Consider the following 26,562-nt stretch of genomic DNA (forward strand, 5'->3'; position numbering starts at 1 on the left):
ACATCTGGGGATACTAACTTGACATGAGAGGCCTTAACACAAATGAGAATGTACAAATTCCAGTGGGGTGGGGGACTATGGGAGAATGCCAGTGGAGAAGGAGGTAAAAAGATGATTAAGATTGATTAAGATGTTCTGTATGAAATATACAAAAATTCAAAAAAACCCAAAATTTAAACAAACAAAACAAAACAAAATGTCCATTCTACCCCAAATGATGAATAGACTCAATAAAATATCCATCTAAATAACCAATTGCATTTTTCACAGAAATAGAAAAAAGTGCCCTTGAAATTCATATAGAAGCACAGAGGACTGCAAAAAGACAAAACAATTTTGAGTAGAAAGATGCTGGAGGCATCGTGATACCTGATCTCAACATGTACTTCAAAGCTATAGTAATCAAAACAACATGGTTCTGGCATAAAAACCAGCAGGGTCAAATGGAATAGAATAAAGAACCCATGAACAATGCCATACTTCTTCAGCCAGCTGCTCTGTGCTCTGTGATAACAAAGATGGCACAAATATCCATTGGGAGAAAGTACAGTCTCCTTAATAAAAATAGTGCTGAGGAAACTGGTATCTATGCTGAGACTGAAGCTTGACCCCCCATCTCTCATTCTACACAAAAACTCAAAATGCATGAAAGATATAATGTAATACCTCAAACTATGAAAGTAAACATAAATGAAACACTTTAGGACACTGGGTTTGTCGGTAATTATTATTTTTGATAAAATTGTGGAGGCATGGGCAACATAAGCAAAAACATCCTACTAGAATTTAACCAAACTAAAAAATATCTGCAAATAAAGGAAATAAGAGCAAAGAATGAACTACAAAATGGAAGAAAATGTTTGCTAACGATCTTCAGACAAGGGATCAATATCCGCAATGCATAAGGTATCAAAAAACTGAAGAGCAAAAATATAATTTGTTTAAAAATTTGAAAATAAGGTAAATATTTCTCAAAAATATACAAATAACCAATAAATATATGAAAGAATACACAATATATTATTATGCAAATCAGACTCACAATAAAATACTGTTATCAGTCAGATTTCCATTGCTATAACAAATACCTACGATGAGCCAACCTTAAAAGAGAAAAGGTTTATTGTGGTTCATGGTTTTAGAGGTTCCAGTACATGCTCAATTGGCTTTTTGCTTTGGTGATGCAGTTCAATCATGGTGGGAATGCCTGGAGGAAGCTGACCACCTCACAGGAGTGGGCTGGGGGGGTCATGATAGCCTCTTTAAGAAAATGTTCCCACCCCATCAGTAACCTAACTTCCTCCCACTAATCTTCAACTCTTAAAGGTTCCACTACTGCCTAATAGTGTCACAAGCTGGCAAACATGCCTTGGACACATGTGTATTAGGGGCGTAGGGGAGTGGTATCCCACTATAGCAAATATCATTTCACCCTAGACAAAATGGCTGTTATCGTGAAAGATATCAGCAAATGCTAATGAGAATTTAGAGCAAGGATGACTCATACACTATTGGTTGGAATATAAATTAATACAGTATAAGGAACTATAATAAAAATTCCTCAAAACCTAGAAATAGGGTTCACCCATCTGGGTCCTGGCTACATACTCAAAGGAAATATAGTTAGTATGTCAAAGAGATGTCTGCACTTCACTTGTATTTTTATTATACTGGAAGCCATGATATGAGATCAACATTTGTGTTTATTGATGGATCAAGGCATAAAGAAAATGTACATACACACAAGAGACTGTTTTGTAGCCATTAAAAAGAACGGAATCTCAGAATTTACAGTAAAAATGATGGAACCCAGGACATTATATTAAGTGAAATAAACAATTGCTTTAGTCATCTCATTGATATAACAAAATACCCAAGACAAAACAAGAGAAGAGAGTAAAGGTCTCTTGTAGCATATGGTTTCAATCCATGGTTGGCTGTATTCATTGCTTTAGGCTTGTGGCAAGGGGCAGACAGCATGATGGTAGTATGTGAAGAGGAAAGCTGCTCATCTCATAGCAGCTGGGAAGCAGGGAGCAAGTGAGCAAGACAGAGAAGGAAGGAGGAAGATCAGAAAGGAGGACACAAAGGAGAGAGGATAGGTGACACAGGGACAGAGAAAGAATGGGGACAAAATATTCCCTTCCGCCAGGCATCAAGTCACAGTACTTGTGAGGCTGAAGCTTAGCCCAAGACTCATCAGGGCTACACTGTGAGAACCATGTCTCAAACAAATAAAAACAACACCACGAAAAGATACGCCCTTCAAAGCCAGGCCTCCAGTGACCTATCTCTTCCACTTGGGTCCTACTTTCTAATAGCTCATTCAGACATAACTCAATGAATTCATTTATTGGTGTAATTAGCAGGCTCATGAACCAATGACTATACAGTGCTACCAGCTGGGGACAAAACTTTCAACATACTGGGGTTACTTTATACCCAAATTATAACAGCCAGGCATAGAACGATAAATGCTATGTGTTCTCAATCATATCTGTTAGGTAAAGAAGTTGATTTCACAGAAGTAAGTAGATACTTGAGTAGAAGCAGTAGGGGGGTTGGGTGATAGAAGGACGATGGCTAGGGCGTAACAAAATTCAGCGAGACAAGAAGAATTCTAGTATTCTATGGCACAGTGGGTAATTATAGTTTATAAAACATACTATATATTTTGAAAAGAAAGTATTTATATTTATATGTATAACAAATTACCATACTATACTCCATAAATCTGTATAATTATATGTAAAATTTATAAAAACAATCAATGTAATTCACCATGAAAGAAAAAAATAGCTTAACTGTACAATTCACTCAACTGGACAAAAAAATTTACTGGAAAAAATTTAACAGCTTTTTATAATAAAAACTTTTAGCAAAGCAGGAGCCAAAGAGAACTTTCTTAGTCTACTAAAGGCTAAATAAAAAGTCATAAAGCTAACAACATACTTATCAGTATGAAACTGAAATAGGAAAAGCTTTCTATTAGCTAATGCCCTTTAAATTCATCATAAAACAAGAGTTCTTAACCATATATTAGCCAAATTAAATGAAAAAGTATAAGGTTTTTGAAGAACAAAGTAAGATTGTTTTTGCAGATGAGATATCTGTAGATGTAGAAAAGGGAAATGAACGGCTGGCCTACTGTTTGTTTAGAAAACTAAATTTAGTACGTTTGTTAGATGGATGATTAAAGATGAAAACGAACTGCACTTCTATGTACCACCAACAAATAAACCGAAAATTAAATACAGAAGACACTGTTTCCAATTGCATCAAGTGACAATAGGTAGACTAATGTAATAAATAGACAGCCCAGAGGCAGATCCACACAAGCACGCTTGCTTCACTTAGGACAAAGCAGTATAGTTGTAAAAGGACAAGTTATGTGGTCAACTGTATATAAAATCAAAACAAAATAAATCTTGAATTCTATCACACACTATACAGAAGAGCCATAACCTAGATGGACTGCAGATCTCAAAGCAAAAGGTAAAATAAAACTTTAGGAAGAAAACAGGAGCAAATACCTTCATAACACTGGGGTACACATACATTCCTAAACAAGCTGTTAGGTATATCCTGAAGGCCATGTTGAGTATACAAAAACTGAAACACTATTTATCATAATATACAAATAAGGGAATAAAAAAGAAGCTATGAGCTGATATCTGCAGTCTGTCTGTCTATCTATCTATCCATCAATCTACATAGATAGACACAGATATAGACATACTGATATAGGTATCTGATGAAGAACTCATGTCCTAAAATACACAAAGGACTTACACAAATAAAAAGACTTAGCAGAAAACTTGTATTTTTTGTATTGCTGTGGCAAAATATCAGACAGAAGCAACTCAAGGAAGGGCTTATTTAGGCTCACAGTTTGAGGATACAGCACATCATGATGGAGTAGGCGTGGTGGCAGCAGCATGAGGCAGCTGGTCATACTGTGTCTGCAGTCGGGGAGCAGAGAGCCAGGAATGTTAGTGCTGGGCTTGCAGTCTCCTTTCTATTCATCCTGGAATCCCAGCCTAGGCAATGGTATCATCCACATTTAAGGTAGGCCTTCCCTCCTCAGAGAAGCCAACCTAGAAACGCCCTCAGAAACATTGTCTGAGGTTTGCTCCTAGGTGATTCTACATGTGCTAAAGGGACAATCATAATTAACCATTACAGTGTCATTTACCTAAACTGTAGCACTTGGGAGGTGTGCGGGGGTCCACAGTTTGAAGCCAGCCTGAGCTACATAGCAAGTCTAAGATTACAAGACAAAACACAAAGCAAGACAACCAGATAACAATGACAGACAAGAGGAGAGGATACATGAATGCCAAATACACATATAAAAGGGCTTGACCTTATCAGTCAACAAGGAAGTGCAACTCGACAATAAGATATCACATTATGCCTGTGCAGATAACTATAATTAGAATAAATACTGAATCCTCACAGAGATCTAAAGAAATCTGAACTCTCATACATTGTTGGAGAGAATATAAACTCTGATAAATACTCAAAATTATTTGGCAGGATGTATTAAATCTATACATACACTGTAACCTAGCAATTTCAGAAGAGGTGTGCATAGGAGTTCACTAAAATGTACAAGAATTTCATTAGCAGATTTATTTACAATAGGTCCAAACTGGAAACACTGCATGTAAGCCCAGATCCAAGCTTCCATAGGAGCCAGGCAGCTCTCTGCCAATGGAAAGACTGGACAGCCACATGGTGAGTGCTGACCATGCTTTCTGTAGATAAGTACAAAGTCCTCTCTAGTAAGGGGATTTGGAGACTGCATCTGTTTCAGTCTCAGGGAGAAATGATAATTTTAGTTTGCATTGGTAGAGAGGTAGGGCCAAGGGTAAACTGCAGTCCAAAAGTGATCAGTTTCCCAAGGTTTAGTGTAGGATACTGATATTTCAGTGGCACATTTAAAAACCATCCATGGTCAGTATTAGAACTCTATGTAAATCTGATGTAAGGAAATCAGACTAAGTGCTAGGGTCCAGTAGAGAGCTGAATAGAAAGATCTACATTTGTATAAGTCCACCATAGCAAATCTTTCTGAAAGAAGACTGTCATGCTTTCTACAAGGGTATGAAGCTGTATAAAACCTCAGTCCATGGAGAACATGCTCTTCCCTAATGAGACTATTTTCTGGATTCTAATTACACCACTTTGCACATGTAGATCTGCGATTTCTTCCAAGTTTCACTGTCAGGATTTGCAGTGTAGTCACTGTTCACATTTGGATTTGGATTTGTTTGAAGGACGTATGCAGGAGAGAAAAAGAGCAAGACTGTCCATTCAGTTAATCATTTTCATGATATTGAATTACTTTCTTGATGAAAAAAATGAAGGATTGAAGAATGATTACAGAATGTAGCTTTCCTTTAGGAAAAAATATTTTGAGACAGGATCACACTAGGTAGCCCAGACTGACCTCAAATGTTGGAATTTATGGTCATTCCCCTGCCTCAACCTTCTGGGTGCAGGGTTTATAGGCATGAGCAACCATGCCCACCTCTGATTTTTAAATGTAACATTTTTCTGTTAAAAGGATACGGGAATGGAAATATTTTTCAAAATAGAAAAAATAAGGATGCCTAAGCAAGTCATAAAGATCTGTGTAGGTTTGTTAGGATATATAAAGGATGAGACAAAAATAATATACAAATAATCTTAAAATTTCTACAGTCATAGTTTAGTCAACTAGTTTAAGGAGCAAAATATATGTCTAGTCAAGGTTTATCTGAGAATGTTTGGTTTTTGCCAAAGCTTTATCTACATAGCACATGGTAATTAAAAGTACCAGACTGGTGAAACTAATCTTGGATGTTTAACAGCCATACTTTGAGGCCTGTACTAATCTGGTCAGAGGAACTTAAAGGACAGTGTTTTACTCCTTGCCCTCTGAGGTTGACTAAGTTCCAAGGTACTATGGAGCATCTCTCAAAATGTCCTGAACTGTGGTGAGTCACCTGTCCTCTTGTTCAGGGAGGACATGGAGACCCCACCAGATGGACTTGAACCAGTGTCCAGTCCACAAAGAGGAGGGTCAACTCAGAGGAAACATTTCCTCCATGCTTCCAAGTAAAGCCAGCCACGGTCAGGCAGAACCTTTGACTTACTTCCACATAGATGGAACTGGTGAAAGACAGGAGCCAGGAGCTCCTCCCAAGCCCATGTGACCCCTGAGGAACAGACCCACAAACAACCTTAAGAGTAAAAATAAATTGGTTTATTTGGGCCAACTGTATGGTCTTAAATACCAAAGGGAAAGTATAACCAAAGATTAAAGTGATCAGTATATTTCTTTAAGAGTTCAAGGGATTACACTTCCCAGACATTAGGCTTAAGTTCATATAAAATGTTATTTAGACAGTTATTTCTCATTGATGATTTTGTTTCTAAGCAGAAAGTGCTGTTCAGATATAAGACTTCAAATCTTGGTCTGCAATACTGTAGTATCCACCTGTAGCTAAGGGAGATAACCAGCTGTTGTTCTAAAATGATGGATAAATTTTTCTCCCCCTAGATAGAAGCCTTTGCCTGAAAACAAACCCTGAGTCCCTCACTCTTGAGTCCAGCCTTGGCAGACAAAATAAAAATGAGGAGGAACCCAATAGAGGGATGCTTTTGGAAGCCCTTGTCAAGAAATCCCAATGGACTCTGATATGAACATTTGAAATTTGCCCTGTTCTGATTTTTTTTTTCTGGTCCCCTGTCTAGAACTTGTAATGCTAAATACTCTTGTCTTTACTTCTCCTTCTTCTCCTATTCACCAGTCAGGGACTTTCTTTTTACCCTATAGGTAAGAGTTATGCAATTTGAAAGTCTTTTAGATAGACTCACTGAAGGGGTACTCCAATTGCCTCACCCTGCATCCCTGTTCAGCATGGAAGAAGCCAGAGTGGTCTGTGTCCCGATTCCCTATAAGGCAATTTGGGTAACCTCTTCAGAGGATGGTGTGATAAGAATAGGAGGTAGGAATTGGCTAGGCAGCTAGGGTAAAAAGACCCCAAAGAAAAGTAGCCAGTTTCTTGGCTAAAAGTCAAAATGTCCTTGGGCCTCTTAGCAACATTCTCTGTTCCAAAGGCCAAAAATGTCAAAAGTATTTGGGAGCTCTTATCTAATCCCTAAAAGATTTTAGGGTTACCTCTTCAGAGGGGGGAATGTTGGAGTAGCAAAAAGCCCCATTTAAAAAAAGAAAGAGAACATGAATTTGTCAGAAAAAAGTGGTGGGGAGATATGGGAGGAGTTGGAGGGGAGAGAGTGGGCATGGATTTGATCAAAATACCTTATATGCATATATGAAATTCTCAATAAATTGAAAAAATGTAACATTTTTCTGCCATCACCAACAGCTTACCATTTTGTGGTACACCTTTTATGGCATGAAAGCATGATTTCTTTTTAAATTTTCCAAGCAGTAAGAAAGCATCTTAAGGAAAGTTGACTACAGTAGTATACCCTTTTCTGTGCTTCCACTTTCTGCAATTTCATTTACCTACAGTGGTCAAGTGAAATCAGAAAATATAAAATGAAAACTTACAGAAATATTCGATATGTTTTAAATTATGTGCAGACACAATCTGCTTCATCTTACTTGGATGTGAGTGAGCCTTTGGTCCAGTGTAATCATGCCATTGTGGTACTTGCCTGCTGGTCACTCAGTGGCCTGCTAGCGCTTGGTAAGAGTGTCAGTCATCAAATGGACTGTCAGTATTCTGGTGTTTATTCTTAAACAACCCTAGCTGCTAAGTGTTATAACACCTATGTCCTTCACCTTGTTTCATCTCATCCCTCAGTGCTCATGGAAGGTAAAAACAGTACAAAAGATTTTGAGATAGGCTACATTCACCTAATGCTTATTACTTTTCACCCAAGAAAGTTTTTTAATTTTTGATTTATTTATTTTCAATTTTATGGATATGAGTGTTTTGCCTGCATAGATGTAAATGCCCTCATGTTGTGCAAAGCTCAAAGAGACCAGAAGAGGGCACTGATTCTCTGAAACTGGAGTTACAGATGGGTATGAGCTGCCATGTAATTTACAAACTATTATGATATGCATGTGTAAGAAAGAACAGCCCATACAAGGTTTAGTGCTGCCTGCAGTTTCAAGTGTCCACTGGGGGTCTTTGAACATATACCCTGTGGGTAAGGAGAGATGACTACTACTGTGTTTATTTGTGGTGTGTGTTGTATATTTGTTGCAGTGGTATGGGAATAATTGCCGCTACTGGAAATATGTGCTTCCTCAGGGATATTCCTGTTTTCTAGTGGTTTCTCTCACTGTAGAGAAAAATTCAAGAGTGTATATACATAGCAGGCAAGCAAGGTTATCATAAGGAGCACAGGTATTCTCACTCCCGCCTATAATTGAATTGAAACTGACAATCCCTGATCTCTAAACCTAGCATCTTGTTAGTTAAATAATCACATTCTAATGTGTGTATGCAGAGATTATCTTTACTGGCTACCATCTGTTACTAAATGCTTTCACGTGCTAACTCAGACTCATTATTCATAGCTATGCACATTCCTTTTCTATGACCACACAGGCCTCACTGAGGGTTTCCAGGCTTCAGAAAGAGCTGCAAGCAAAGAGAAGAGATCTGGGAAGGCAAATACTCATAGATCAAGTCAAAAATCAAAATCTTATTTCACATGATGCTGCGGAACCACTATGGAATGCTTGTCAGACAAGCTAGACGATTGCACCCCATTTCAAGATCTTCTGATCAAAATGGATCTCATACTGCCATTCCAAAACCTTCCCCCAAACAAATCAAACAAACAAACAACAAAATATTCATCATATTTAAAGAGCCAAGAAACATATATCATTACTTTGGTATAAAGAAACAGGCAAAAATAATGGGATGAAAACCATGGGAATAGGATTTGTCCAAACATTAAGAAATTCTAGTTAAAACACAGTAATAGTGAGAACTACTCTAATATGGCTGATTGGAAAAATGAGTCAAGCCAATAAAAAGTACATTTTGTATGAAGGTCCATGTGACAAATGGCTTCTGCTTCAATTCATATTTTATACTAAGCAATTCAGGGGAAACATTAAATCATACTTTACAATAATGAAATATTTAGGCAGTCTAGACATTTTAATTATAATCAATATATATTAATTCACTGCTCTCAATCACAGATGTCTACTTGGGGCGTATCTGCAGTGAGGCATTAGTTTCTTGCCTCTGCAGGATTAGCAAAGCATGCAGTCTTTATTGGCTGGTTCCTTATAATGAGCCACTGCTGTTGATGCTCTTTAGTTACAGCTGATGGTAATCACTAAAGCAAAAATATTCCTTCTTCTGTGTTAACTTGTGATAAATGGAACCTTTACTAAATCCAGTTTAAACCTTTATCACACTCAGGATAAACAGAAATGAAGGAATCATTAACTGTCCTTAAACAAAGAATATCCAGAGCACTCAGCAAGGCGACAGAATCAACTAAAGCTCTTGTCCACTTGATTAGGGGAGCCTGACTTTTCACCACTCCTTTGCTTTATTTTTCAGTGTAACTCTAAGCACAGTATCCTTTCTCTCTTATCTGTCGACAGTTCACATACAACAAAGCAAATAAAGAGCTAAAACCAAACATGAACAGCTGATACTGCAAATACAACTTTCAGCTCATAAATGACATCTTGCTTAAAACAAAACAACACCCCTAAACAATCTCTGCTTTGTCAAATCTCTTTTGAAGAAAGCTTGCAGTAAAAGCCCATCAGCGAGTAGGTTCCCTCATTCTGAGACGATGTAGCAGGTGAGTAATCATGCAGGCTGTTCTAAAAATGTATGTATGTATAGTTAATTTAGGCAGATAATTTTGATGGCAGTCACCTCTTTTTGATTATGGCAGGTGTTTCAAGAATAAATTTACTGAAAATTGTATTTTGTTTAAACAACAGCAGCATGTACATTTATGGCCTTGCTATATTAAAAAGCATTTATTGTCTGGAAGCAATAGATACAATTACAAACATTTGTGACAGTAATTGGAGCTATTACTCCTGCATGGAGCCTCATGGAGATCAACTTATTGCCACCTGTATTTATTTACATTTGTTGCTATAATTGTAAAAGCTGACTTTTTTATTTGTTGGCTTATTTTTCTTTAAATTACATGAATATTTTTAATAGAAGGTCTACTGGAAAAATTCTCTAAGAATTATAAATGTGGTTTATCCATTATTCAAATAACAGGCAGAATCCCATTTTAATAATGAGTATATACATGAAATGTATTCCTGTATTCTAGCCCACAGAATACATTATATATCCTGGTTCATGGATGCAAGAATCCTATTAATATTTTTATACTACAACTACAGGATAAATCTTAAGAAATGCTCTTATTCTTAAACTATAACAATTTATAAATCCCTGAAGGTGACAAATATTTAGAAAAATTAAGTTTTATCAACACCTGCCCATACTGTGTCCAAGCTCAGGGACAGGTGAGGCAAGTTAGCTTCTTCACTGCTTTGGAATAAGAAAAGCTGCTCGCATTGCTTCCAGGTACAGATTTGTCTACAACTGTAAAAAGAGAAAGCCCACCCCTCTACCTTTCTGCCGGACTTGGCTTCCAATTCAAAGAGACTGAGATCTAATATAGCAATTCTATGGTCCCTCCAGGTTCATTCAAATGGAATTCTACCTGCTGATTAATGAGGAGCCTCTCTTCTCCCCGTTAGGTTTTAGCTCTCACAGTGACTGGAGGGCCCAAGGGCTCAAGACTATTGCAGTGATTTTGTCCTACATACAATGTACAATGCCTCTTCCCAAAAGGTCTGCTAAGTCACCCAAGGCAATACCTGAATGGTTTATTTACTTTAAAACAAAATTCACTTGCTCAGAATTGAAATTTAAAGTTTAAGGTTCTTTTTACAACTGCATTCTGAGAAAGTCAGACAGTGAAGAACAGGAAAGAATGTAAAAAAGCAGTTTAGAGAATCAAAGGTTTGAAATAATTAGAAATATATGCTGCAATACTCTCAAAGCCTTTAAAAAATAATCACTTTATCTACATTCTTTGCAACAAATCTGAAGATTTACATAATTACTATAGAACTCTGGCAAAAGGAAGAAGGTACCTACGCAACTATCTCTGAGAAAAACAAAGCAGGAAACATTTAATTATAATTTGGAAAAAGTCTATTTAAGTCACTAATGAAAATTTTAATTACTATATCCATAGGGCATTAAAGCATGCTGGAACATTTGTTCATTGCATTAAATACCTCATATTAAATCATTATAACATACACTCTTTTAGAAGTACAGCATAATTGAAGAGCCTATGTTAAGATTTAGTTGAAAACTGGTTTCATACTTTCTGCTCTCCCTCATTTTTGAGGAATAAGAATAAATATTACTAATGGTTACTCAGCTTCTCTTGTGGTAAAACCAAACAAAACACTTTTGACTTGAAAACAACAATTCCTCTGTTAAAGACTAACAAGATCAAGGGTTTTAAGAAGCCACTTTTCCTTCGGACAGTGAAAAGGCTGAACATACAAACGGACAAAAGACACTACTAAATTATACACACAATCAGAATTCTAATCTACCATGCACCATCTGCTCCAGGAAGACAAACCATAACCTCTATAGCAATCAACCACATGGATACCCTCTTCAACCACTTCCAACTGAGGACCAACCTATAGACAAAGCCAAGTTTCCTCCCTGTGGTGGTTAGTGCTGTCAGTTTGAATCTAGAATCACCTGGGAGATAGCATCTGGGTAGACATGGGGGGATTGTCTTGATTGTGCTAAGTGAGATGGGAAGATGAGCTCACTGAGAGTGGCACCATTCCCTGGCTGGGATCCTGGGCTGTGGAAGTGGAGAAAGGGAGCTGGACAGCAGTGTTCCTTCATTCACTGCTCTATGCTTCCAGCTGTTGGTATGATGTGACCAGCTACTTGGAGTTCCTCCTGCTTTGACTTCTCCACTGACAGAATGAATCTTGAAGTGTCATCCAAAATAACCTCTTCCTTATGTTGCTTTTGTCAGGATATTTTATCACAGCAACAGGGAAAAGTAACTAGGGCACTCCTCTCCCCTACCAATCATATAGTATAGTCTGCTCTGGTTTAACCCCACTGGGGATTTCCAATCCTATCCAAACATATCTGAAACTTTCATTTGGTGTACTAAAAAAAAAACAACAAAAAACGTGTAAATGTTCCTACCTGCCTTTGAATCTCTGTTAAATGCAAATAAGAGATGGTGATTGACCCCCTTGCTAAAGCAGGTTCTGAATAAATAGCCCTCCTGTGTTCTCACCTGAATAGTCTCCATTTATTTCAACAAAGTCAAATAAAGCTTTACTTTAAGAAAATTCAAGAAAGTAGAATACTTCAGAGATTCAAAGTCAATCAAGTATACAGGTGAAAGTCTAAACAAACATTCATCAATATCTTGGCAATATAAGACAAATATATGTAATTCTTTGTCAGATCTGAGCACCTTGTCAGTTGATTCACTTAAAAAAATTTTTAATGTAATGCTTTGCAGATCATGGTGGTGCATGCCTTTGATCCCAGCACTTGGGAGGCAAAGACAGGCAGATTTCTGTAAGGTCAAGGCCAGCCTGGTCTACATAGTGAGTTCCAGGTCAGCTGGGGCTACAGGGAAACCCTGCCTCAAAAGACCAAAATGAAAAAAAAAAAAAAGTAATCCTTTAATCCCAGCACTTGCAGGTGCCTGCAAGCAGAGCTCTATGAATCTGAGGCTAGCCAGATCTACATAGCAAGTCCCAGGCCAGCCAGGGCACCAAAAAAAAATCTTTTCTCAAAAAAGAAAAATTTCTTTTAATTACTCTTTTGAAATAAAAAAAAAAAGTTTAAATCATGCAGGAAAGACAATCCCTAAACAATTACATAAAGTGGCTTGAAAGAAAGATTCTGAAACAAACTGAAAAAGGTAACAGCAGCTACACATTGTACATTGCTCTGCCTATAACTACTGCAGCAGTCCTAGGTACAGGAGATTCCTAAACCACTTTCCATGTAATCTTCATTCCGCCTCCTCTTTCCATGTTACTACTCCCTGAACTGACTCATTGGCATAATCCATTTCTTGCAGGTGGTCTGCTCAGACTTTATGGTCCTTATGCTTGCTGATAGCTAAGCTCTAGCTCCTCTATAACTCTGTCTTGTCCTTTCTCCACTCAGATCCTCGGCATCCTGGTTTGATTCCAACCTGCAGAACTTGGCCAAGCCAGCTTTAATACCTGGAAATCAGTTGGGTATTGGTGATAAACTGCAAGAACTGTAAATAGCCATTAAGGTTACCATTCATATTTTTTAACAATGTGAGGAAACATTCATGATGTAAGGTTACTAGTTTTCAAAAGAAAAATTCTTTCAATCATATAAATAAAAGCATAGAGAAATAATGGTCAATACATAGTGATTCTTTTGATACCATCCTACATGCTTTAGATTTACTCATTCATTTGATCTTTTAATAACTCCTTAAGGGAGTCATTATAATAAATTCTATTTTACAGATGAGAAAACTGAGATACAGGTTGGCTGAGTAACTTACCACAGGATTCAACAGCTATTAAGTGTGAGAATTATGATTTATACTCAAGGGACCTGGGTTCAGAATTCGTGCTCTTAACATTGTCTCTACCTGAATAGGTAGACTCGGCTGTCACTCAGATGCCATCTCCAGCATTTACAAAAACAAATTACCTTTCTGTTTACAGTTCCTCATCTAAAGTAAGAGGTACCTTCATTTCACTGCATTTAATACTCAAACTATTAAATAAGATAACATATGTGAAGGGTCATATCAGTGCTTGGGCATATGGTAAATACTTAGCAAATGCCAGTTATTAGAGTGACGCTATGTTATGTGTACATTTACTAGGGAAAATTGGAAAGATTTACCAAAGTGATAGTGTTATATGAATCTGATTATATCCATATGCAAGGACATAATGTGTATATATATATATATATATATATATATATTCCTTACATGATGGAAGAATGATGGAGCCAGTGCTCTTAACCACTGAGCCATCTCTCCAGATATGTGAGAGAGGAAGGAGTCTAGTTTCATTCTTCTACTTTTAGCTATAAGATTTTCTCAGAACCAGGTGTTGAAGAGACTGTATTTTCTCCAATGTATGTTGTGGGCACTTTATAAAAACTCAGGTAGCAGTAGGTGTGTTGTTTTATTATTTCTGGGTACTTGAATCTACTGATCCACATTTCTGTCTGTATGCTGATATCATGTGTTTGTTACTGTAGCTTGGGATCAGATTATGATTCCTCCAGCACTGTTCTTGCTCAGGATTGCTTTGGCTATATGGAGTCTTTCAGGCTTCCACATGAACTTTAAGAGTTTTTCTTTTCTGTTTCTTGAAGAATGTCATTGGAATTTGGATGAAAATTACATTAAATCTGTAGAATACTTTTGGTAGTGTAGCCATTTTCATGTTAATTCTGCCAAACCATGAACATGGGTTGGTCTTTCCATTATCTAGTGTTTTCTTCACTGTCTTTCTTTCATAAAATTTTTATTATAGAGGTGTTTACTGTCTTAGGTTTGTTCCTAGGTACTCATTTTTTAAGCTATTGTGAATGGGATTACTTTCCTGATTTATTTTTCATGAAGTTTGTTATTGGTGTATAGAAAAGTTATTGAATTATAATATCTTGCATTTGTATCTTTCTACTTTGCTGAAAGTGTTTATCAGGTCGAAGAGTCTTTAATCTATTATACACAGGATCATATTGTCTAAAAATAGAGATAATTAGATTTCTCTTCCTATTTGTAGCCTGTTTATTCCTTTCACTTGTCTTGCTGCTTTTTACTGAGACTTCCAGCACTATATTGAATAAGAGTGGAGACTGTGGACATCCTTGTCTTCTTACTGCTTTTAGTAGAAATGCTCTGAGTTTCCTCCCATTTATATATTAGCTATAGGTTTGTTGCACATAACCTTTATTATGTTGAAGTAAGTTCCTTATAGTCCTAATTTCTTCATGTTCTTTATCATGAAGCAAAGTTGGACTTTGCCAAAGGCATTTTCTATATCTATTGACATGATCATGTGACTTCTACTCTTGAGTCTATTTATGAGGTATATTACACGTATTGATTTGCATATGTTAAACCATCCTTGCATCCTTGAAATGAAGGCAACTTAATTATAGTGAGTGATTTTCTTTTCAATGTATTGTTGAACATAGCCTATACTTTTTTTTTTTTTTTTTGAGAATTGTTATGTCTATGTTCATCAGGGAGATTTGGCTACAATTTTCTTTTTTTGCTATAATCTTATCTAGTTTTGGTATCAGGGTAATAAATGGCCTCTTAAAATGAGATTAGTAGCATTCCTTCCCTTTCTACAACACAAGTCTTGTAAATTAGGATACTCTGAACTAGGTCTAAGTCTAGTCTGAGTATAATCTCAGATATTACTCATTCTATATTAGTTTCAAGTCCATCACAGCAGTCATGCAATGTTATGGCACTATTGTGGGGACTTACAGAAAACATGATAAAAAAGAAACAGGACACAAACTCAGCAGAAAAGAATAAGGGAAGTAAAAGAAAAGTAAGGGAAGGTGAGACAAAAAATAAAAAGTGCAGAGTCACAGTGATGATCTTGGGTAAGATCAGTGTTCTCTCTAGGTATGCTCAGCCTGAGGAATTGCGTTCTGAGCCTTACCCTTTGGACACAAGTGAATGGCATCACCTAGGATTTGGCTAAATTTATTGAACTTACTGGAAAAATTTCTGGTTTTATCTTTAAACACAGTGTCCTAACTCTGGACAGATCTGAATTGGTATCTGTATGTATATGGTCTTCTAGGTGTATACCTAGAAGTAATCATCACCCAGCAGCATTCTCTATAACCAGTATCAAAAAGAGTACTGTTAATAGAGTCTGTTCAGGTCAGCATATAACAAAAACTCTTCATCTCCAGTTGAGCAGCACATTATTTGTTGTGGTGGTGCTGCATAAAAGAGTGAGGCCAATCTGTTTTGAAGTGTTCTGATTTCTCCCTCTGAACAAAGGATGTCCTCTATATTTACTCAACAGCACATCAAGAATGTAATGGGAAGGAAGTGAGGATCTTTGTCTTAAAGAGCCTTTTACTAGAGTTTTACAAGGGAAGAAGTTACTCCTCTGATTTCTATTAATCCAGAACAGTAAACAAAACCACAAACAGGTGTTATAAACCTGTGTCCACATGTTGCTTTCAACCTTTGAGAAATTTGTTGCTTTCAATCCCATTTCTTTCAACCATGATATTAAATCTAATTTCCACATCTCACACACACACACACACACACACATTCTTGCAGGCCAGGGACATGAAAGGGTCATGAGGGAAAAATAGGAAAAATGGTTTAAAATCAAAGCTATGCATTCAGCTTAGTCTATAAAAGTTGATTGCACAGGGAGTACAGGGAGTACAAGACATAGTAAGACTGATTACATTGTTTTCTTAAAGGCAAGTTAAAGTGAAACAAGATGAGTACATAGTAGGAACACAGACTGAATCATATGATTAACTTGGTTATAAGGTTTTGCAATAGTTCAATTTGTGAAGAAGAGTTAGAGGAGGCAGTCCCAGAGAAAACATTCCTACAATTTGTATTTTTTGGCACCATATTCTTTTTCCTAATTCTATTTTGTTTAGACTAATATTAAAATTGGTTTCTATTCATTGGAACCTGGCAATCGTAACAATGGTGCCATACAACAGATAGAAGCTAGTTTTACAATGAGAATCTGACTGCAACATTATGAAAAGGATGCAAAATAAAATATTGGTACATGATTAGATCTAATGGAAGCATATATGCATAAAAAGATTTCCTTGTTTTTAACTCCTTGCTAAAGCATGGAAGTAATAAACTGAGGTTATGATAGAAAAAGTGAAAACACCCCATCCAGTGGCAGATAAATATGAAACTTATTTACTATACTGCAAGGCCATTTAAAATAAATGTATAGTGGATTTAAATAATGAGACCCTTTATTACTTATCTCCCAAAATCTCTAAGCTACTCAAATATTGACATATGGTGAACAGCTAAACACACTGACCTTGAAATAACTTTTTTCCCATTCAAATATGAAGTTAAAAAAAAAAAAACACCTCTAAATGTCCTAAATATCTTGTGTTGAGTGAAAGATCACTGTGCTAGCCAAAGGATAGGCTATGGTTTTGATAGTCAAGAGCTGGGAAAAGTGGGCTCTTCAGTCAACTTCTGAAAATGAGTCAGCAAACAAATCTCACATGTAACTAGATTGTCTTTTATATTTTTGAGAAATGAGAAATAATTTTCTATTAGCCTCTTATTTTCTAATCAAGGTATAATTTTATTTTTCTTAAGCTGAATAAAAAATTGACCCTAAAGCTGTGTTTCCCATTTGGTATACGTGAAAGGCTCAAGAAAAAAGATGCTGAGAAACACTAACATAAAAGCCAAGTGACCTAGGAAAGAATTCTGATAAATCACGTGAGTGAGATTTAGGTCAGCATAATTAAACCTTAAAAATCTAAATTCAAAATAATATTCACATATTCTAAAAAAATACTGGGAAACAAAAACATCTGATATTTGGAATGCTGCTCATATACTTGATTGCATAACTAATTTAGTATGGTATACCATCATAAGATTTGAGGCTGGAGAGATGGCTTAGCTGTTAAAAGCACTGACTTCTGGCTGTTCTTGCAGAAGACCCAGGTTCAAATCCTAGCACCCATATGGCAGTTAACAACCATCCATAACTACAGTTCCAGGGGACCTGACACCCTCTTCTGTCCTCCACAGATACTGAATGACACGGGTGCACTTACACATATGCAGGCAATACATTCATGTATATAAAATACAAATAATGAAAAATTTTTTTTAAAAAAGATTAAGGCTAATAGCCTGAATTCAGAATAAGAATTCAACTTTCTGCTAGTTAATTCTTCCCCAAATCAAGAGAATACTGATTCTTCATAAACCTAGGATTCTGAATTGGTCTTCTCTAGAATTTGGCCCACACTTAGGCTTGCAAAACAGTATGTGTTAGTGAGTACACACTATGCGTACACTCTTTTTTTTGTTATTTCTAGTATGTGGAAATCAATAATTTTAGATTGGGGGGAAAAACCTATTAGCTTCTAAATGAGATGTCTGACTTCAAGAGTTTACTTAATTTGAAAATAAACAAATTAAATTTGCTTCCTTCTGGGATTAAACTGTTCCCAACTGCACAATTATTTTAACATGTTATTCTAACTAGAAACATAACAATAGTGATTTTTAATTTTATAAGGAGAATTTGTTCTGACAAAAACCAAAGAACTGGAAATGGCATTTTTGCAAAAAAGAAACACATTACTTTCTTTCTGCAAATTAAGACTTCTAACAGAGATCTAACCAGTGAAGAAATTCTTATTAATAGATGTTTACATATGAGAGATATGCAAATAAAGCATTCACCTCCAATATGGTCAGATCACAACTGTTCTCTACAGTGACTGGGTGAACACAGGGTGAACAGGCTGCAGATTCTTCCTCTTATCTTGAATAGCACTTGTTCCACAGATGTTGCAATCTAATAACTCTTCTAGCCTCATCCTATTCTCATAAGTTCCAGGAGTTTGGGCTATTTCTTAAGGACTGTGGGATGGATACATCCTAAAGACCAATTTTCTTCCAAAATGCTCTGAAAATAGCTCTGCAGAGCTCCTACTTTAGGGGCAGATACAGGACTTTGTGTCAATGATGAGCTTCCCTAGAACTTAGTCCCATAAATTCCAAGTTTATGTCTAGCCTCTAAGGATGGAAATCTCCCTTCAGGTTTTTACTTAGATGCCCCTTTTGCCCTTTAGCTCTTTTTGTGGAGATTATTAATCCTGGTAATGAGAACTGAATTATCACTTAATCACATGCTTTTGCTTGCCCTGAAGTAATAACTTATGACATTGTAGGTTTAAAAAAAGAGCAGTAACTTGAATCAGAAGCCAGATCATTTAATATAATCCCTATCTTATATATTTCTTTTCTTTTTAATATTTAACACTTTTAAAAGACAGGATCTTGCTATGTAGCCCAGGCTGACCTGGAATTCCTGATGCCTAGGCTTCAACCTCCTGAGTACTGAGGATATATCCAGGGGTCACTGTACCTGGTTTTAGCTTTTAATATGCACTTCAGAACAGATGATCTAAGACAACTTGTAGGTTGCCTTATGTTGTCCTAACTAGCAAAGTCCTAAAATATCAAGTGGTATCATCACAGAGTTCCTATTCATCTCAACAAAATATGACTTCCAAGAAATTACATTAAAGGCACCAAGAAAATATCCATCAAACCAAAGGAAACAGGGTATGTTCCAAATCCTTTCAAAGATCTATTCTTTGCTCCTTGAACTGTATTATATTATTAACTCATTCAGTAATTTGATAAACCATTATTAAGATAAAACAAAACCAGACAAGGAGACACATATAATTTCAACACTGGAATTGCTGAGGGAGGAAAATCACAGATCAGACTGGGCTATGTAGTGACACCCTATCTCAAAAAACAAAACTAAAATAAAGCAAAACAAACAAAATGTCATGCTAGAAAATGAATACTGCCACCCTTCTCCAATTTGTATAACTGACAGTATTCTCAACCTGAAATCGCCTTATAAAATTGTTTCTTTGAACAACTGCTTCTCTCTTCCATACCTTATTGTCAGTCCTAATCGTGACTTTCAGTTGTGGTAGTACACGTTCGACTTCGACACTCCATTCTGCAGCATCTGTTGTAGATTCCAAAATATCTTCTTGTTTGGCAGACTCGTTTGTGTCCTAAGTAAGGAACGATATCACAAGATTGGGAGTTTATAAAAAGAAATGGTAGAAATCTTGAGGCATTTAAGCAGCACTGCACAATTTAAATCGAGAATAGTAATGTTAAAATTATAGTGGCAGTAGAAACTCTTTTCTGTCTTCCTACCTAGGTTGAAAGAAAATCTGGTGGGATAACAAAATAAGTATTAAAAAGAGAGGTGACTATATGATCCAACAATTTTACAAAGGACAATGTTTTTGAAATCCCAGATTGAACTCAATGGAGATATTACCAAATAGACCTGCCATTTAAGCACGCTAACTGGCAATAGCAGAGAAATACAAATACTCATGTTTGGCAAGAAAATATTAGTTTGAATTTATTATACAGAAACACAAACCCAAAATGTGAAAGAAAATAAAGAGATCAAATTTCAGAATCAAAGTGCTTATTATTTACAAATTGTATAGAATGACATTTTGGTTAGGTCAAAGTATAGGCATTGTCAAAGTATATACACTGACATTACATAGACATCCTTCAGCTCAAAAGGGTAGGCACCATTTTGCTTCTGCCCTTGAGTAATAAAGATCTATTCATGATGGTTGTATCACAAAAAGAAAATCCTTCTCCCTCATTTTTCTTACCCTTTCATATTTTAGCATTAAATATGCAGAGATTTGAAAATGTAGAAAAGTAAAAATTAATGATTTAAAAATGAGGCATTAATTTTGGTAACAAATTTTCCCTTTAAACTCCCTTGATCAATTATCAGTGAATCTAAAAAGAATACATAAATATTTATATAGAATAAATGAGACATAAGAGGTGTAGTCAAATATAATGTATGAACCTTGTATATAAACAATCTGTAAAATAATCTTATATTTTTACTTTTTTATATATGAGTGTTTTGCCTGCATGTAAGTGCACACATGCATGCAATACCCATGGAGGCCAGAAGAGGGCACTGGATCCCCTGAAAATGGAGTCAGGGGTGGTTGTTAGCCACTATGGGTGTTAGGAACACAACCTGGGACTTCTGCAAGAGTTGCCAGTGCTCTTGACTGCTGAGCCATCTCTCCAGCCCATATTTTTTTTTTAATTAAAAAAATGTTTTTTTTATTTTTTATTTTTTAGAAGAAGAATTTCATTACAACTTTAACATACTCAATAACAATTTCCAGAGCAAAGATACATCTCTTTCAGAAGTGGCGACAAAAGTTTTAGGTTCACAGTTGACTTAATACAGTTATACAATATTGAACTCAGTATAAATCCTGTAAGACATAAAATTGAATGATTTTTTAACCTTTAAAAAAGATCTCCATTTCATTTAAAAATATTCTGTTTCTTACAGAAAGACTCATTGTTTTTACTAATAACACTTAGATGTTGGCACAGGTGTGTCTAATCTGTATGTATCTGATTATTATTAGTCATGGTCAGTTGTACTCAGATCCTTGGCACCTGTGTATGGACGTAAAGTCATCACTGGCTCATGCATCTCTAATCTGTATGTATATGATTATTACTAGTCATGGTTGGTTGCATTCGTATCCTTGGCACCTGTGTGTGGATATAAAGTCATCAGGTAGATTTCAATGGTAATATTTATCACCTCTACTAATTAATATGACATAAATTTTTATGCTTCCTCCTCAAATATAACTTTTTTTAATTTGTTGATTTTTTGTGGGTATATCGCACAGAACATCCCAATCTTATTCATCTACATACCCACTTCCCAGATGGCACCCTCCCTTAGTCCCCACCCCCGTCTTTTTACTTTGCCTGCTACTGTCTGCTGTGTTGTAGGCACCCCCAGCCATTCCCCACTACTTGTCCATCCTCCGATGAATCTAGTCAGCCTATCTTGAGGTCTTTGTTTTAGGAAGGTCAGCTGTTCCTCATCTAGCAGAAATCAGTTTAAATATTCCTTTAGATAAGACTGGAGTCTGCTGTTCATTTTCCCAGTTCTATCTTTTTGGGGCTGGAGAGATGGCTCAGTGGTTAAGAACACTGACCTTGCAGAAGACTGGAGTTCAAATCCCAGCACCACATGGCAGCTAACAACTGTCCGTAACTCCAGTTCCAGGTTACCGACAGCCTCCTCTGTATTCCATGGGCATTGCAAGACATGGGTGCACTTACCTACATGCAGGCAATACACGCATACACATAAAATAAAAATATAAAAAAATTATTAATTAAAAAAGATTTATGGCATCTGAGTGATTGTACATGTGCCTCTGTGTATGTGTATGTGTGTGCACATGCTCACCTGTGGTGTGTGAACATGTGGAGACCAGAGGTCAACATTAGGTGTCTTGCTCTATTGTACTCTATGTCATCATGATCATCATCATGATCATTATCATTATTACTATTATTTGGGACAAGATCTCTCACTGAACTTGGAGTTCACCATTTTTGGAAGGTGCTCTAGTTTGCTTTCAATTTTGGGACAAGACACTCTGACCAATATCAACTTGGGGAGAAAAGGGTTTATTTAGCTTAAATCTCCTGAGCCATAGTTTATCACTGGGGAAGCCCAATGTAGGAACTCAGTGCAGGATCCTGGAGGCAGGAGCTGAAACACAGACCATGGAGGAACGCTGCTTCCTGGGTTGCTCTCCTGACCCATGCTCAGCCTGCTTTCTTACACAATACAATACAGAATGACCTGCCTGGAGTGGCACCACCCACTGTGGACTGGGTCCTCCCACATCACTCAACAATCAAGAAAATGCCTCACAGACATGGCCACAGGCCAATCCGATGGAGGAAATCCCTCAATTGAGGCTCCCTCTACCCAGGTGTGTCAAGTCGACAACTAAAGCTATCTATCATACAAGATAAGCTAGTCAGGGAACCTCTAGGTACCATCTGTTACTGCCTTTCCATGCTGGGTTTATAGGTAGCTACTGCTATCCTTGACTTTTGCCTGGGTGCTGGGGATATGAACTTGGATGCTTATTCTTTTTTAAGATTTTATTTTGGGGCTGGAGACATGGCTCAGTGGTTAAGAGCACTGGCTGCTTTTGCAGAGGACCTGAGTTCAAGTCCCAGTACCCACATGGTGGCTAACCATTCATAACTCCAGTTCTAGGGGATCCAATGCCCTCTTCTGGCCTCCAAAGGCACTGCATGACATAGGTGCACTTACATACATGCAGATAATACACATACAGATAATTAAAAAATATTTTATTTTTAAGTATGTATACATGTATGTCTGTGTGTATGTGGGGGCGTTATGCACATAAGTACAGGTGCCCACAGAGGCCAGAGGTGTCAGCTCTTTCTGGAGCTAGAGTCACAGGTGGGTGCTGGGAAGTAAATTTGGGTGGTCTGCAAGAGCAGTGCACACTAATAACCTCTGAGCCATCCTTGTTAGCCCAGGTCCTTGTTCTTAAACAGCAAGAGCTTTATCGCTGAGCCATTTTCCCAGCCCCTTATAAAATAATATTGTGTTGTTGTATATGTGTGGTGTATGTGTGTGCATGTGTTCATGTGCATGTGGGCATTGATGCATGTGTGTGCATGTGCACTGCATGCCTTCCTTAGTTGCTTTCCACCTTATTTTTTGACAGTCTCTCACTGAACCTGCAGCTAACTAATTAAAGTAGGCTGACTGGTCAGCAAGTTTCTGCCTATTTACTCCTCTAGTATGAAGATCACAGATGTGTGCTGCTGAACCTGGCTTTTATGTAGGTGCTGGGAATCCAAACTCAGGTCTTCGTGCTAATGCAGCAAGCACTTTCATGATTGAGTCATCTACCTAGCTTCTCCTTCCAAAGTGATATTTCTGAGACAATCAAGGCATAGGAGATAACTGGAAGTTTGAAAATTATTAATTTTATAGGTGGTAATGTTAAAAATAACTCATAAGTTAGAAGAAACAAATGCCTAATGTTTCAGATGAGCTGATACGATGTTTGAAATTTATCTTAAAATATTATGAGGCCAGAATGAAAAGAGTTACATTTAGATAAATTATAATTCACAAAATATTAACAGCTTAAAAATGGGAAATGGTCCATAAGGGTTTACTATCTTCTAATTTTGTTTGAAATGCTCTGTAAAATTCAAAAATAAGATACTGTGTAAACATAATTTTTTAAAAAACTGCGTACACAAATATCATTGTGAAATTAACAACTTTAGTGTAAATTTTGTCGTTGAAAGACATTTCTTTTTTATTATTATTTTTATTTTATATGTATGAGTGTATAGCCTGCATGTATGTGAGTGCATTTGTGTTGTGCAATGCAACAGAGGTCTGAAGAGGGCTTTGGACTCCCCTGGAACTGGAGTTAAGGACAGTTTATAGCTGCCATGTGGGTGCTGGGAATCGAACTTGGGTCCTCTGCAAGAGCAGTTAGTACTCTTAACTGCTGAGCCACCTCTCCAGGCCCCAAAAGACATTTCTTAAATGTCTATCACTAACTGCATTGCCTTATATTGGGTTTTGCATTTATGCACAATCCTTAGGCCTAGTTTGAACTTAGTTATGAAACTGTGGTACTGTTGACAGAAGAAATCCTCTCTGACCTCTTAACTCTATCAATAAGTCCATATTAGCAGAGCCTTAGAGAGGGTATATATTGCTTGTTCATAAATCCAGGAGACTGTATTTCTAACCCCGTTATTTGAGGATGGATAAGTAACTTGTGCATGTATACTTTATTAGTTTTCTGCATTTACTCAGGTCCATCCTATTTAGAAGGCCCTGAAGTTTTGTTTTTTTTTTCTTTTTTCTTTTTCTTTTTTAAGAATAAACATTCATTTAAGAAAAACATGGAAATTTAAGTGAAAAGAGCTTGAGATTCTATTTCAGGCACTGCAGTGCTCATTTAAATATTGAAACATTTCATTGTCTTGAGCACTTAAAATGCTATGTTGTATATTTGTGTATAAACTGAACCCAGGGCAGTTCAGAAGCCCAGAGTACTATAGCTGGGAATGGAGGGTTTGCAGAAGTCACAAAGCAGACATGGGTGAAGTTCCATGAGGGTATGTACAATATCAGGAAAGGAGATAGTGCTTTTCTTGCTGAGAACTACAGCATTGGGAAGGGTCCTATGTTAAATAAATCTGTACCGGTACTTGTAATATGCAACCCTTGGAACGGATAGGCATGTGCACACTCACTGGCACATCTCACTACCTGTCCCAGGCAGGAGGTCCAATTCTGACTAGTTCATTTGTACCAAATGGGAGAATAGTAGTGATGGTGGAAGTGAGAGTGTTGCACTGGTAGTAATATGTGAACATGTGACACCTAACCATTTGGAGCATGTGTGGGATACATAAACTGGTCCTGTTGAGGTCATGGGCCCCTTCAAAGCCAGACAAATCAAGAAAGTATGTCCTCTCATTAGCAGGTTGGCACTGCTCTCAATAAAATGCAGGTGTTCTGATCCCTAACTGAAAAATGTTTGACTTACAGAGCTTCAACTGAAGTTCCATGCAGTGCACTAAACCACAAAGCTGGTGCTCTCCAACCTCATCCCCTATTCCCACTTCTGCTCCTTTCAAAACAGGAATGACCAAACAAGGCAAAAAGGGGGCACCTCTCCTCTCTGTGGTACTTTCTCTAAACCTTGATATAGGATTTCCAACTGTCAGTAATACACTGTTCAAAGTTGTTTCTCCATTGCTGTGACAAAACACTCTGACCAGTACCAACTTGGGGAGGAAAGGGTTTATTCAGCTTACATCTCCTGGGTCACAGTTCATCAGGGAACCCAAGGCAGGAACTCTGCGCAGGAACCTAGAGGCAGGAGCTGGAGCACAGGCCATGGAGGAACACTGCTTACTGGCTTGCTCTCTGGCCCCTGCTCAGCCTGCTTTCTTATGCAACACAGGCCCACCTGCCCAGGGGTGGCACCACCCTCAGTGGGCTGGGCCCTCCCACATCACTCAACAATCAAGAAGATGCCCCACAGACACGGCCACTGGCTAGTCCAATGGAGACAATTTCCCAATTGAGGCTCTCTCAACTCAGGTATGTCAAGTTGACACTAAAGCTATTCAGCACATATACTCAGTGTTCTTGTTTTAACTCAAAGAATGGCAATGTGTTTCTAGTGGCCGTTTAAGACCTAGACTCTGAATCTGTAGACTACCTGAAGAGCAAATACTGCTTTAGATACCTCAGTGAATAAGCTATGCATTTTAGTATCAGCCTTTTAGAAAGCTGCATTTACCTTTACTAGCTTATTTGGTCCTCTATTATGATTTGCTAATTCCTACTCTCAATGTTTTAAGATAATTTAATGTATGAACTTAATCGAAACTTCACTCATTCAGGCCATATTTAATACACTGAGGAAACAACCCAGCCAAGAAAAGCCAAGGAGAACATTAAGCTTGGCAGAGCACCACTAACCTATCCAAACTCCACTTGCACGTTTGCATTTACTTCATTACATTAACTTCATTCCTCACTCAACATCTCTTAATGTCTGGTAACTGAATATATTAACTGAGCCGGCAATGTATGTCAAATATAAATCATTTAAAAACTATATTGATGTTGAGTGTGGTGGTGCATGCCTTTAATACCAACACTTGGGAGGCAGAAGCAGGTGGATCTCTATGAGACTGAGGTCTACATAGTGAGTTCCAGGCCAGCTGGGGCTACGGGGGGGGGGTGGTCCCTGTCTTAAAAAGACCAAATAT

At 37.2% G+C, this 26,562-nt stretch overlaps 1 protein-coding gene across 1 annotated transcript in view; it reads right to left on the reverse strand.

Annotated features, from left to right (window-relative positions):
- The window catches only part of Ift57 (intraflagellar transport 57), a 61,714-nt gene that overhangs the window by 15,238 nt on the left and 19,914 nt on the right, over window positions 1-26,562 (reverse strand). The window contains exon 6 of the mRNA XM_008841424.3: window positions 19,767-19,889. Coding sequence (XP_008839646.1) covers window positions 19,767-19,889 — 123 coding nt within the window. The remainder of the gene's footprint in view (window positions 1-19,766; window positions 19,890-26,562) is intronic.

This window comes from Nannospalax galili, unplaced genomic scaffold, assembly GCF_000622305.1.
Source record: "Nannospalax galili isolate Female #2095 unplaced genomic scaffold, S.galili_v1.0 scaffold261, whole genome shotgun sequence".
NCBI classification, from domain to species: Eukaryota; Metazoa; Chordata; class Mammalia; order Rodentia; family Spalacidae; genus Nannospalax; species Nannospalax galili.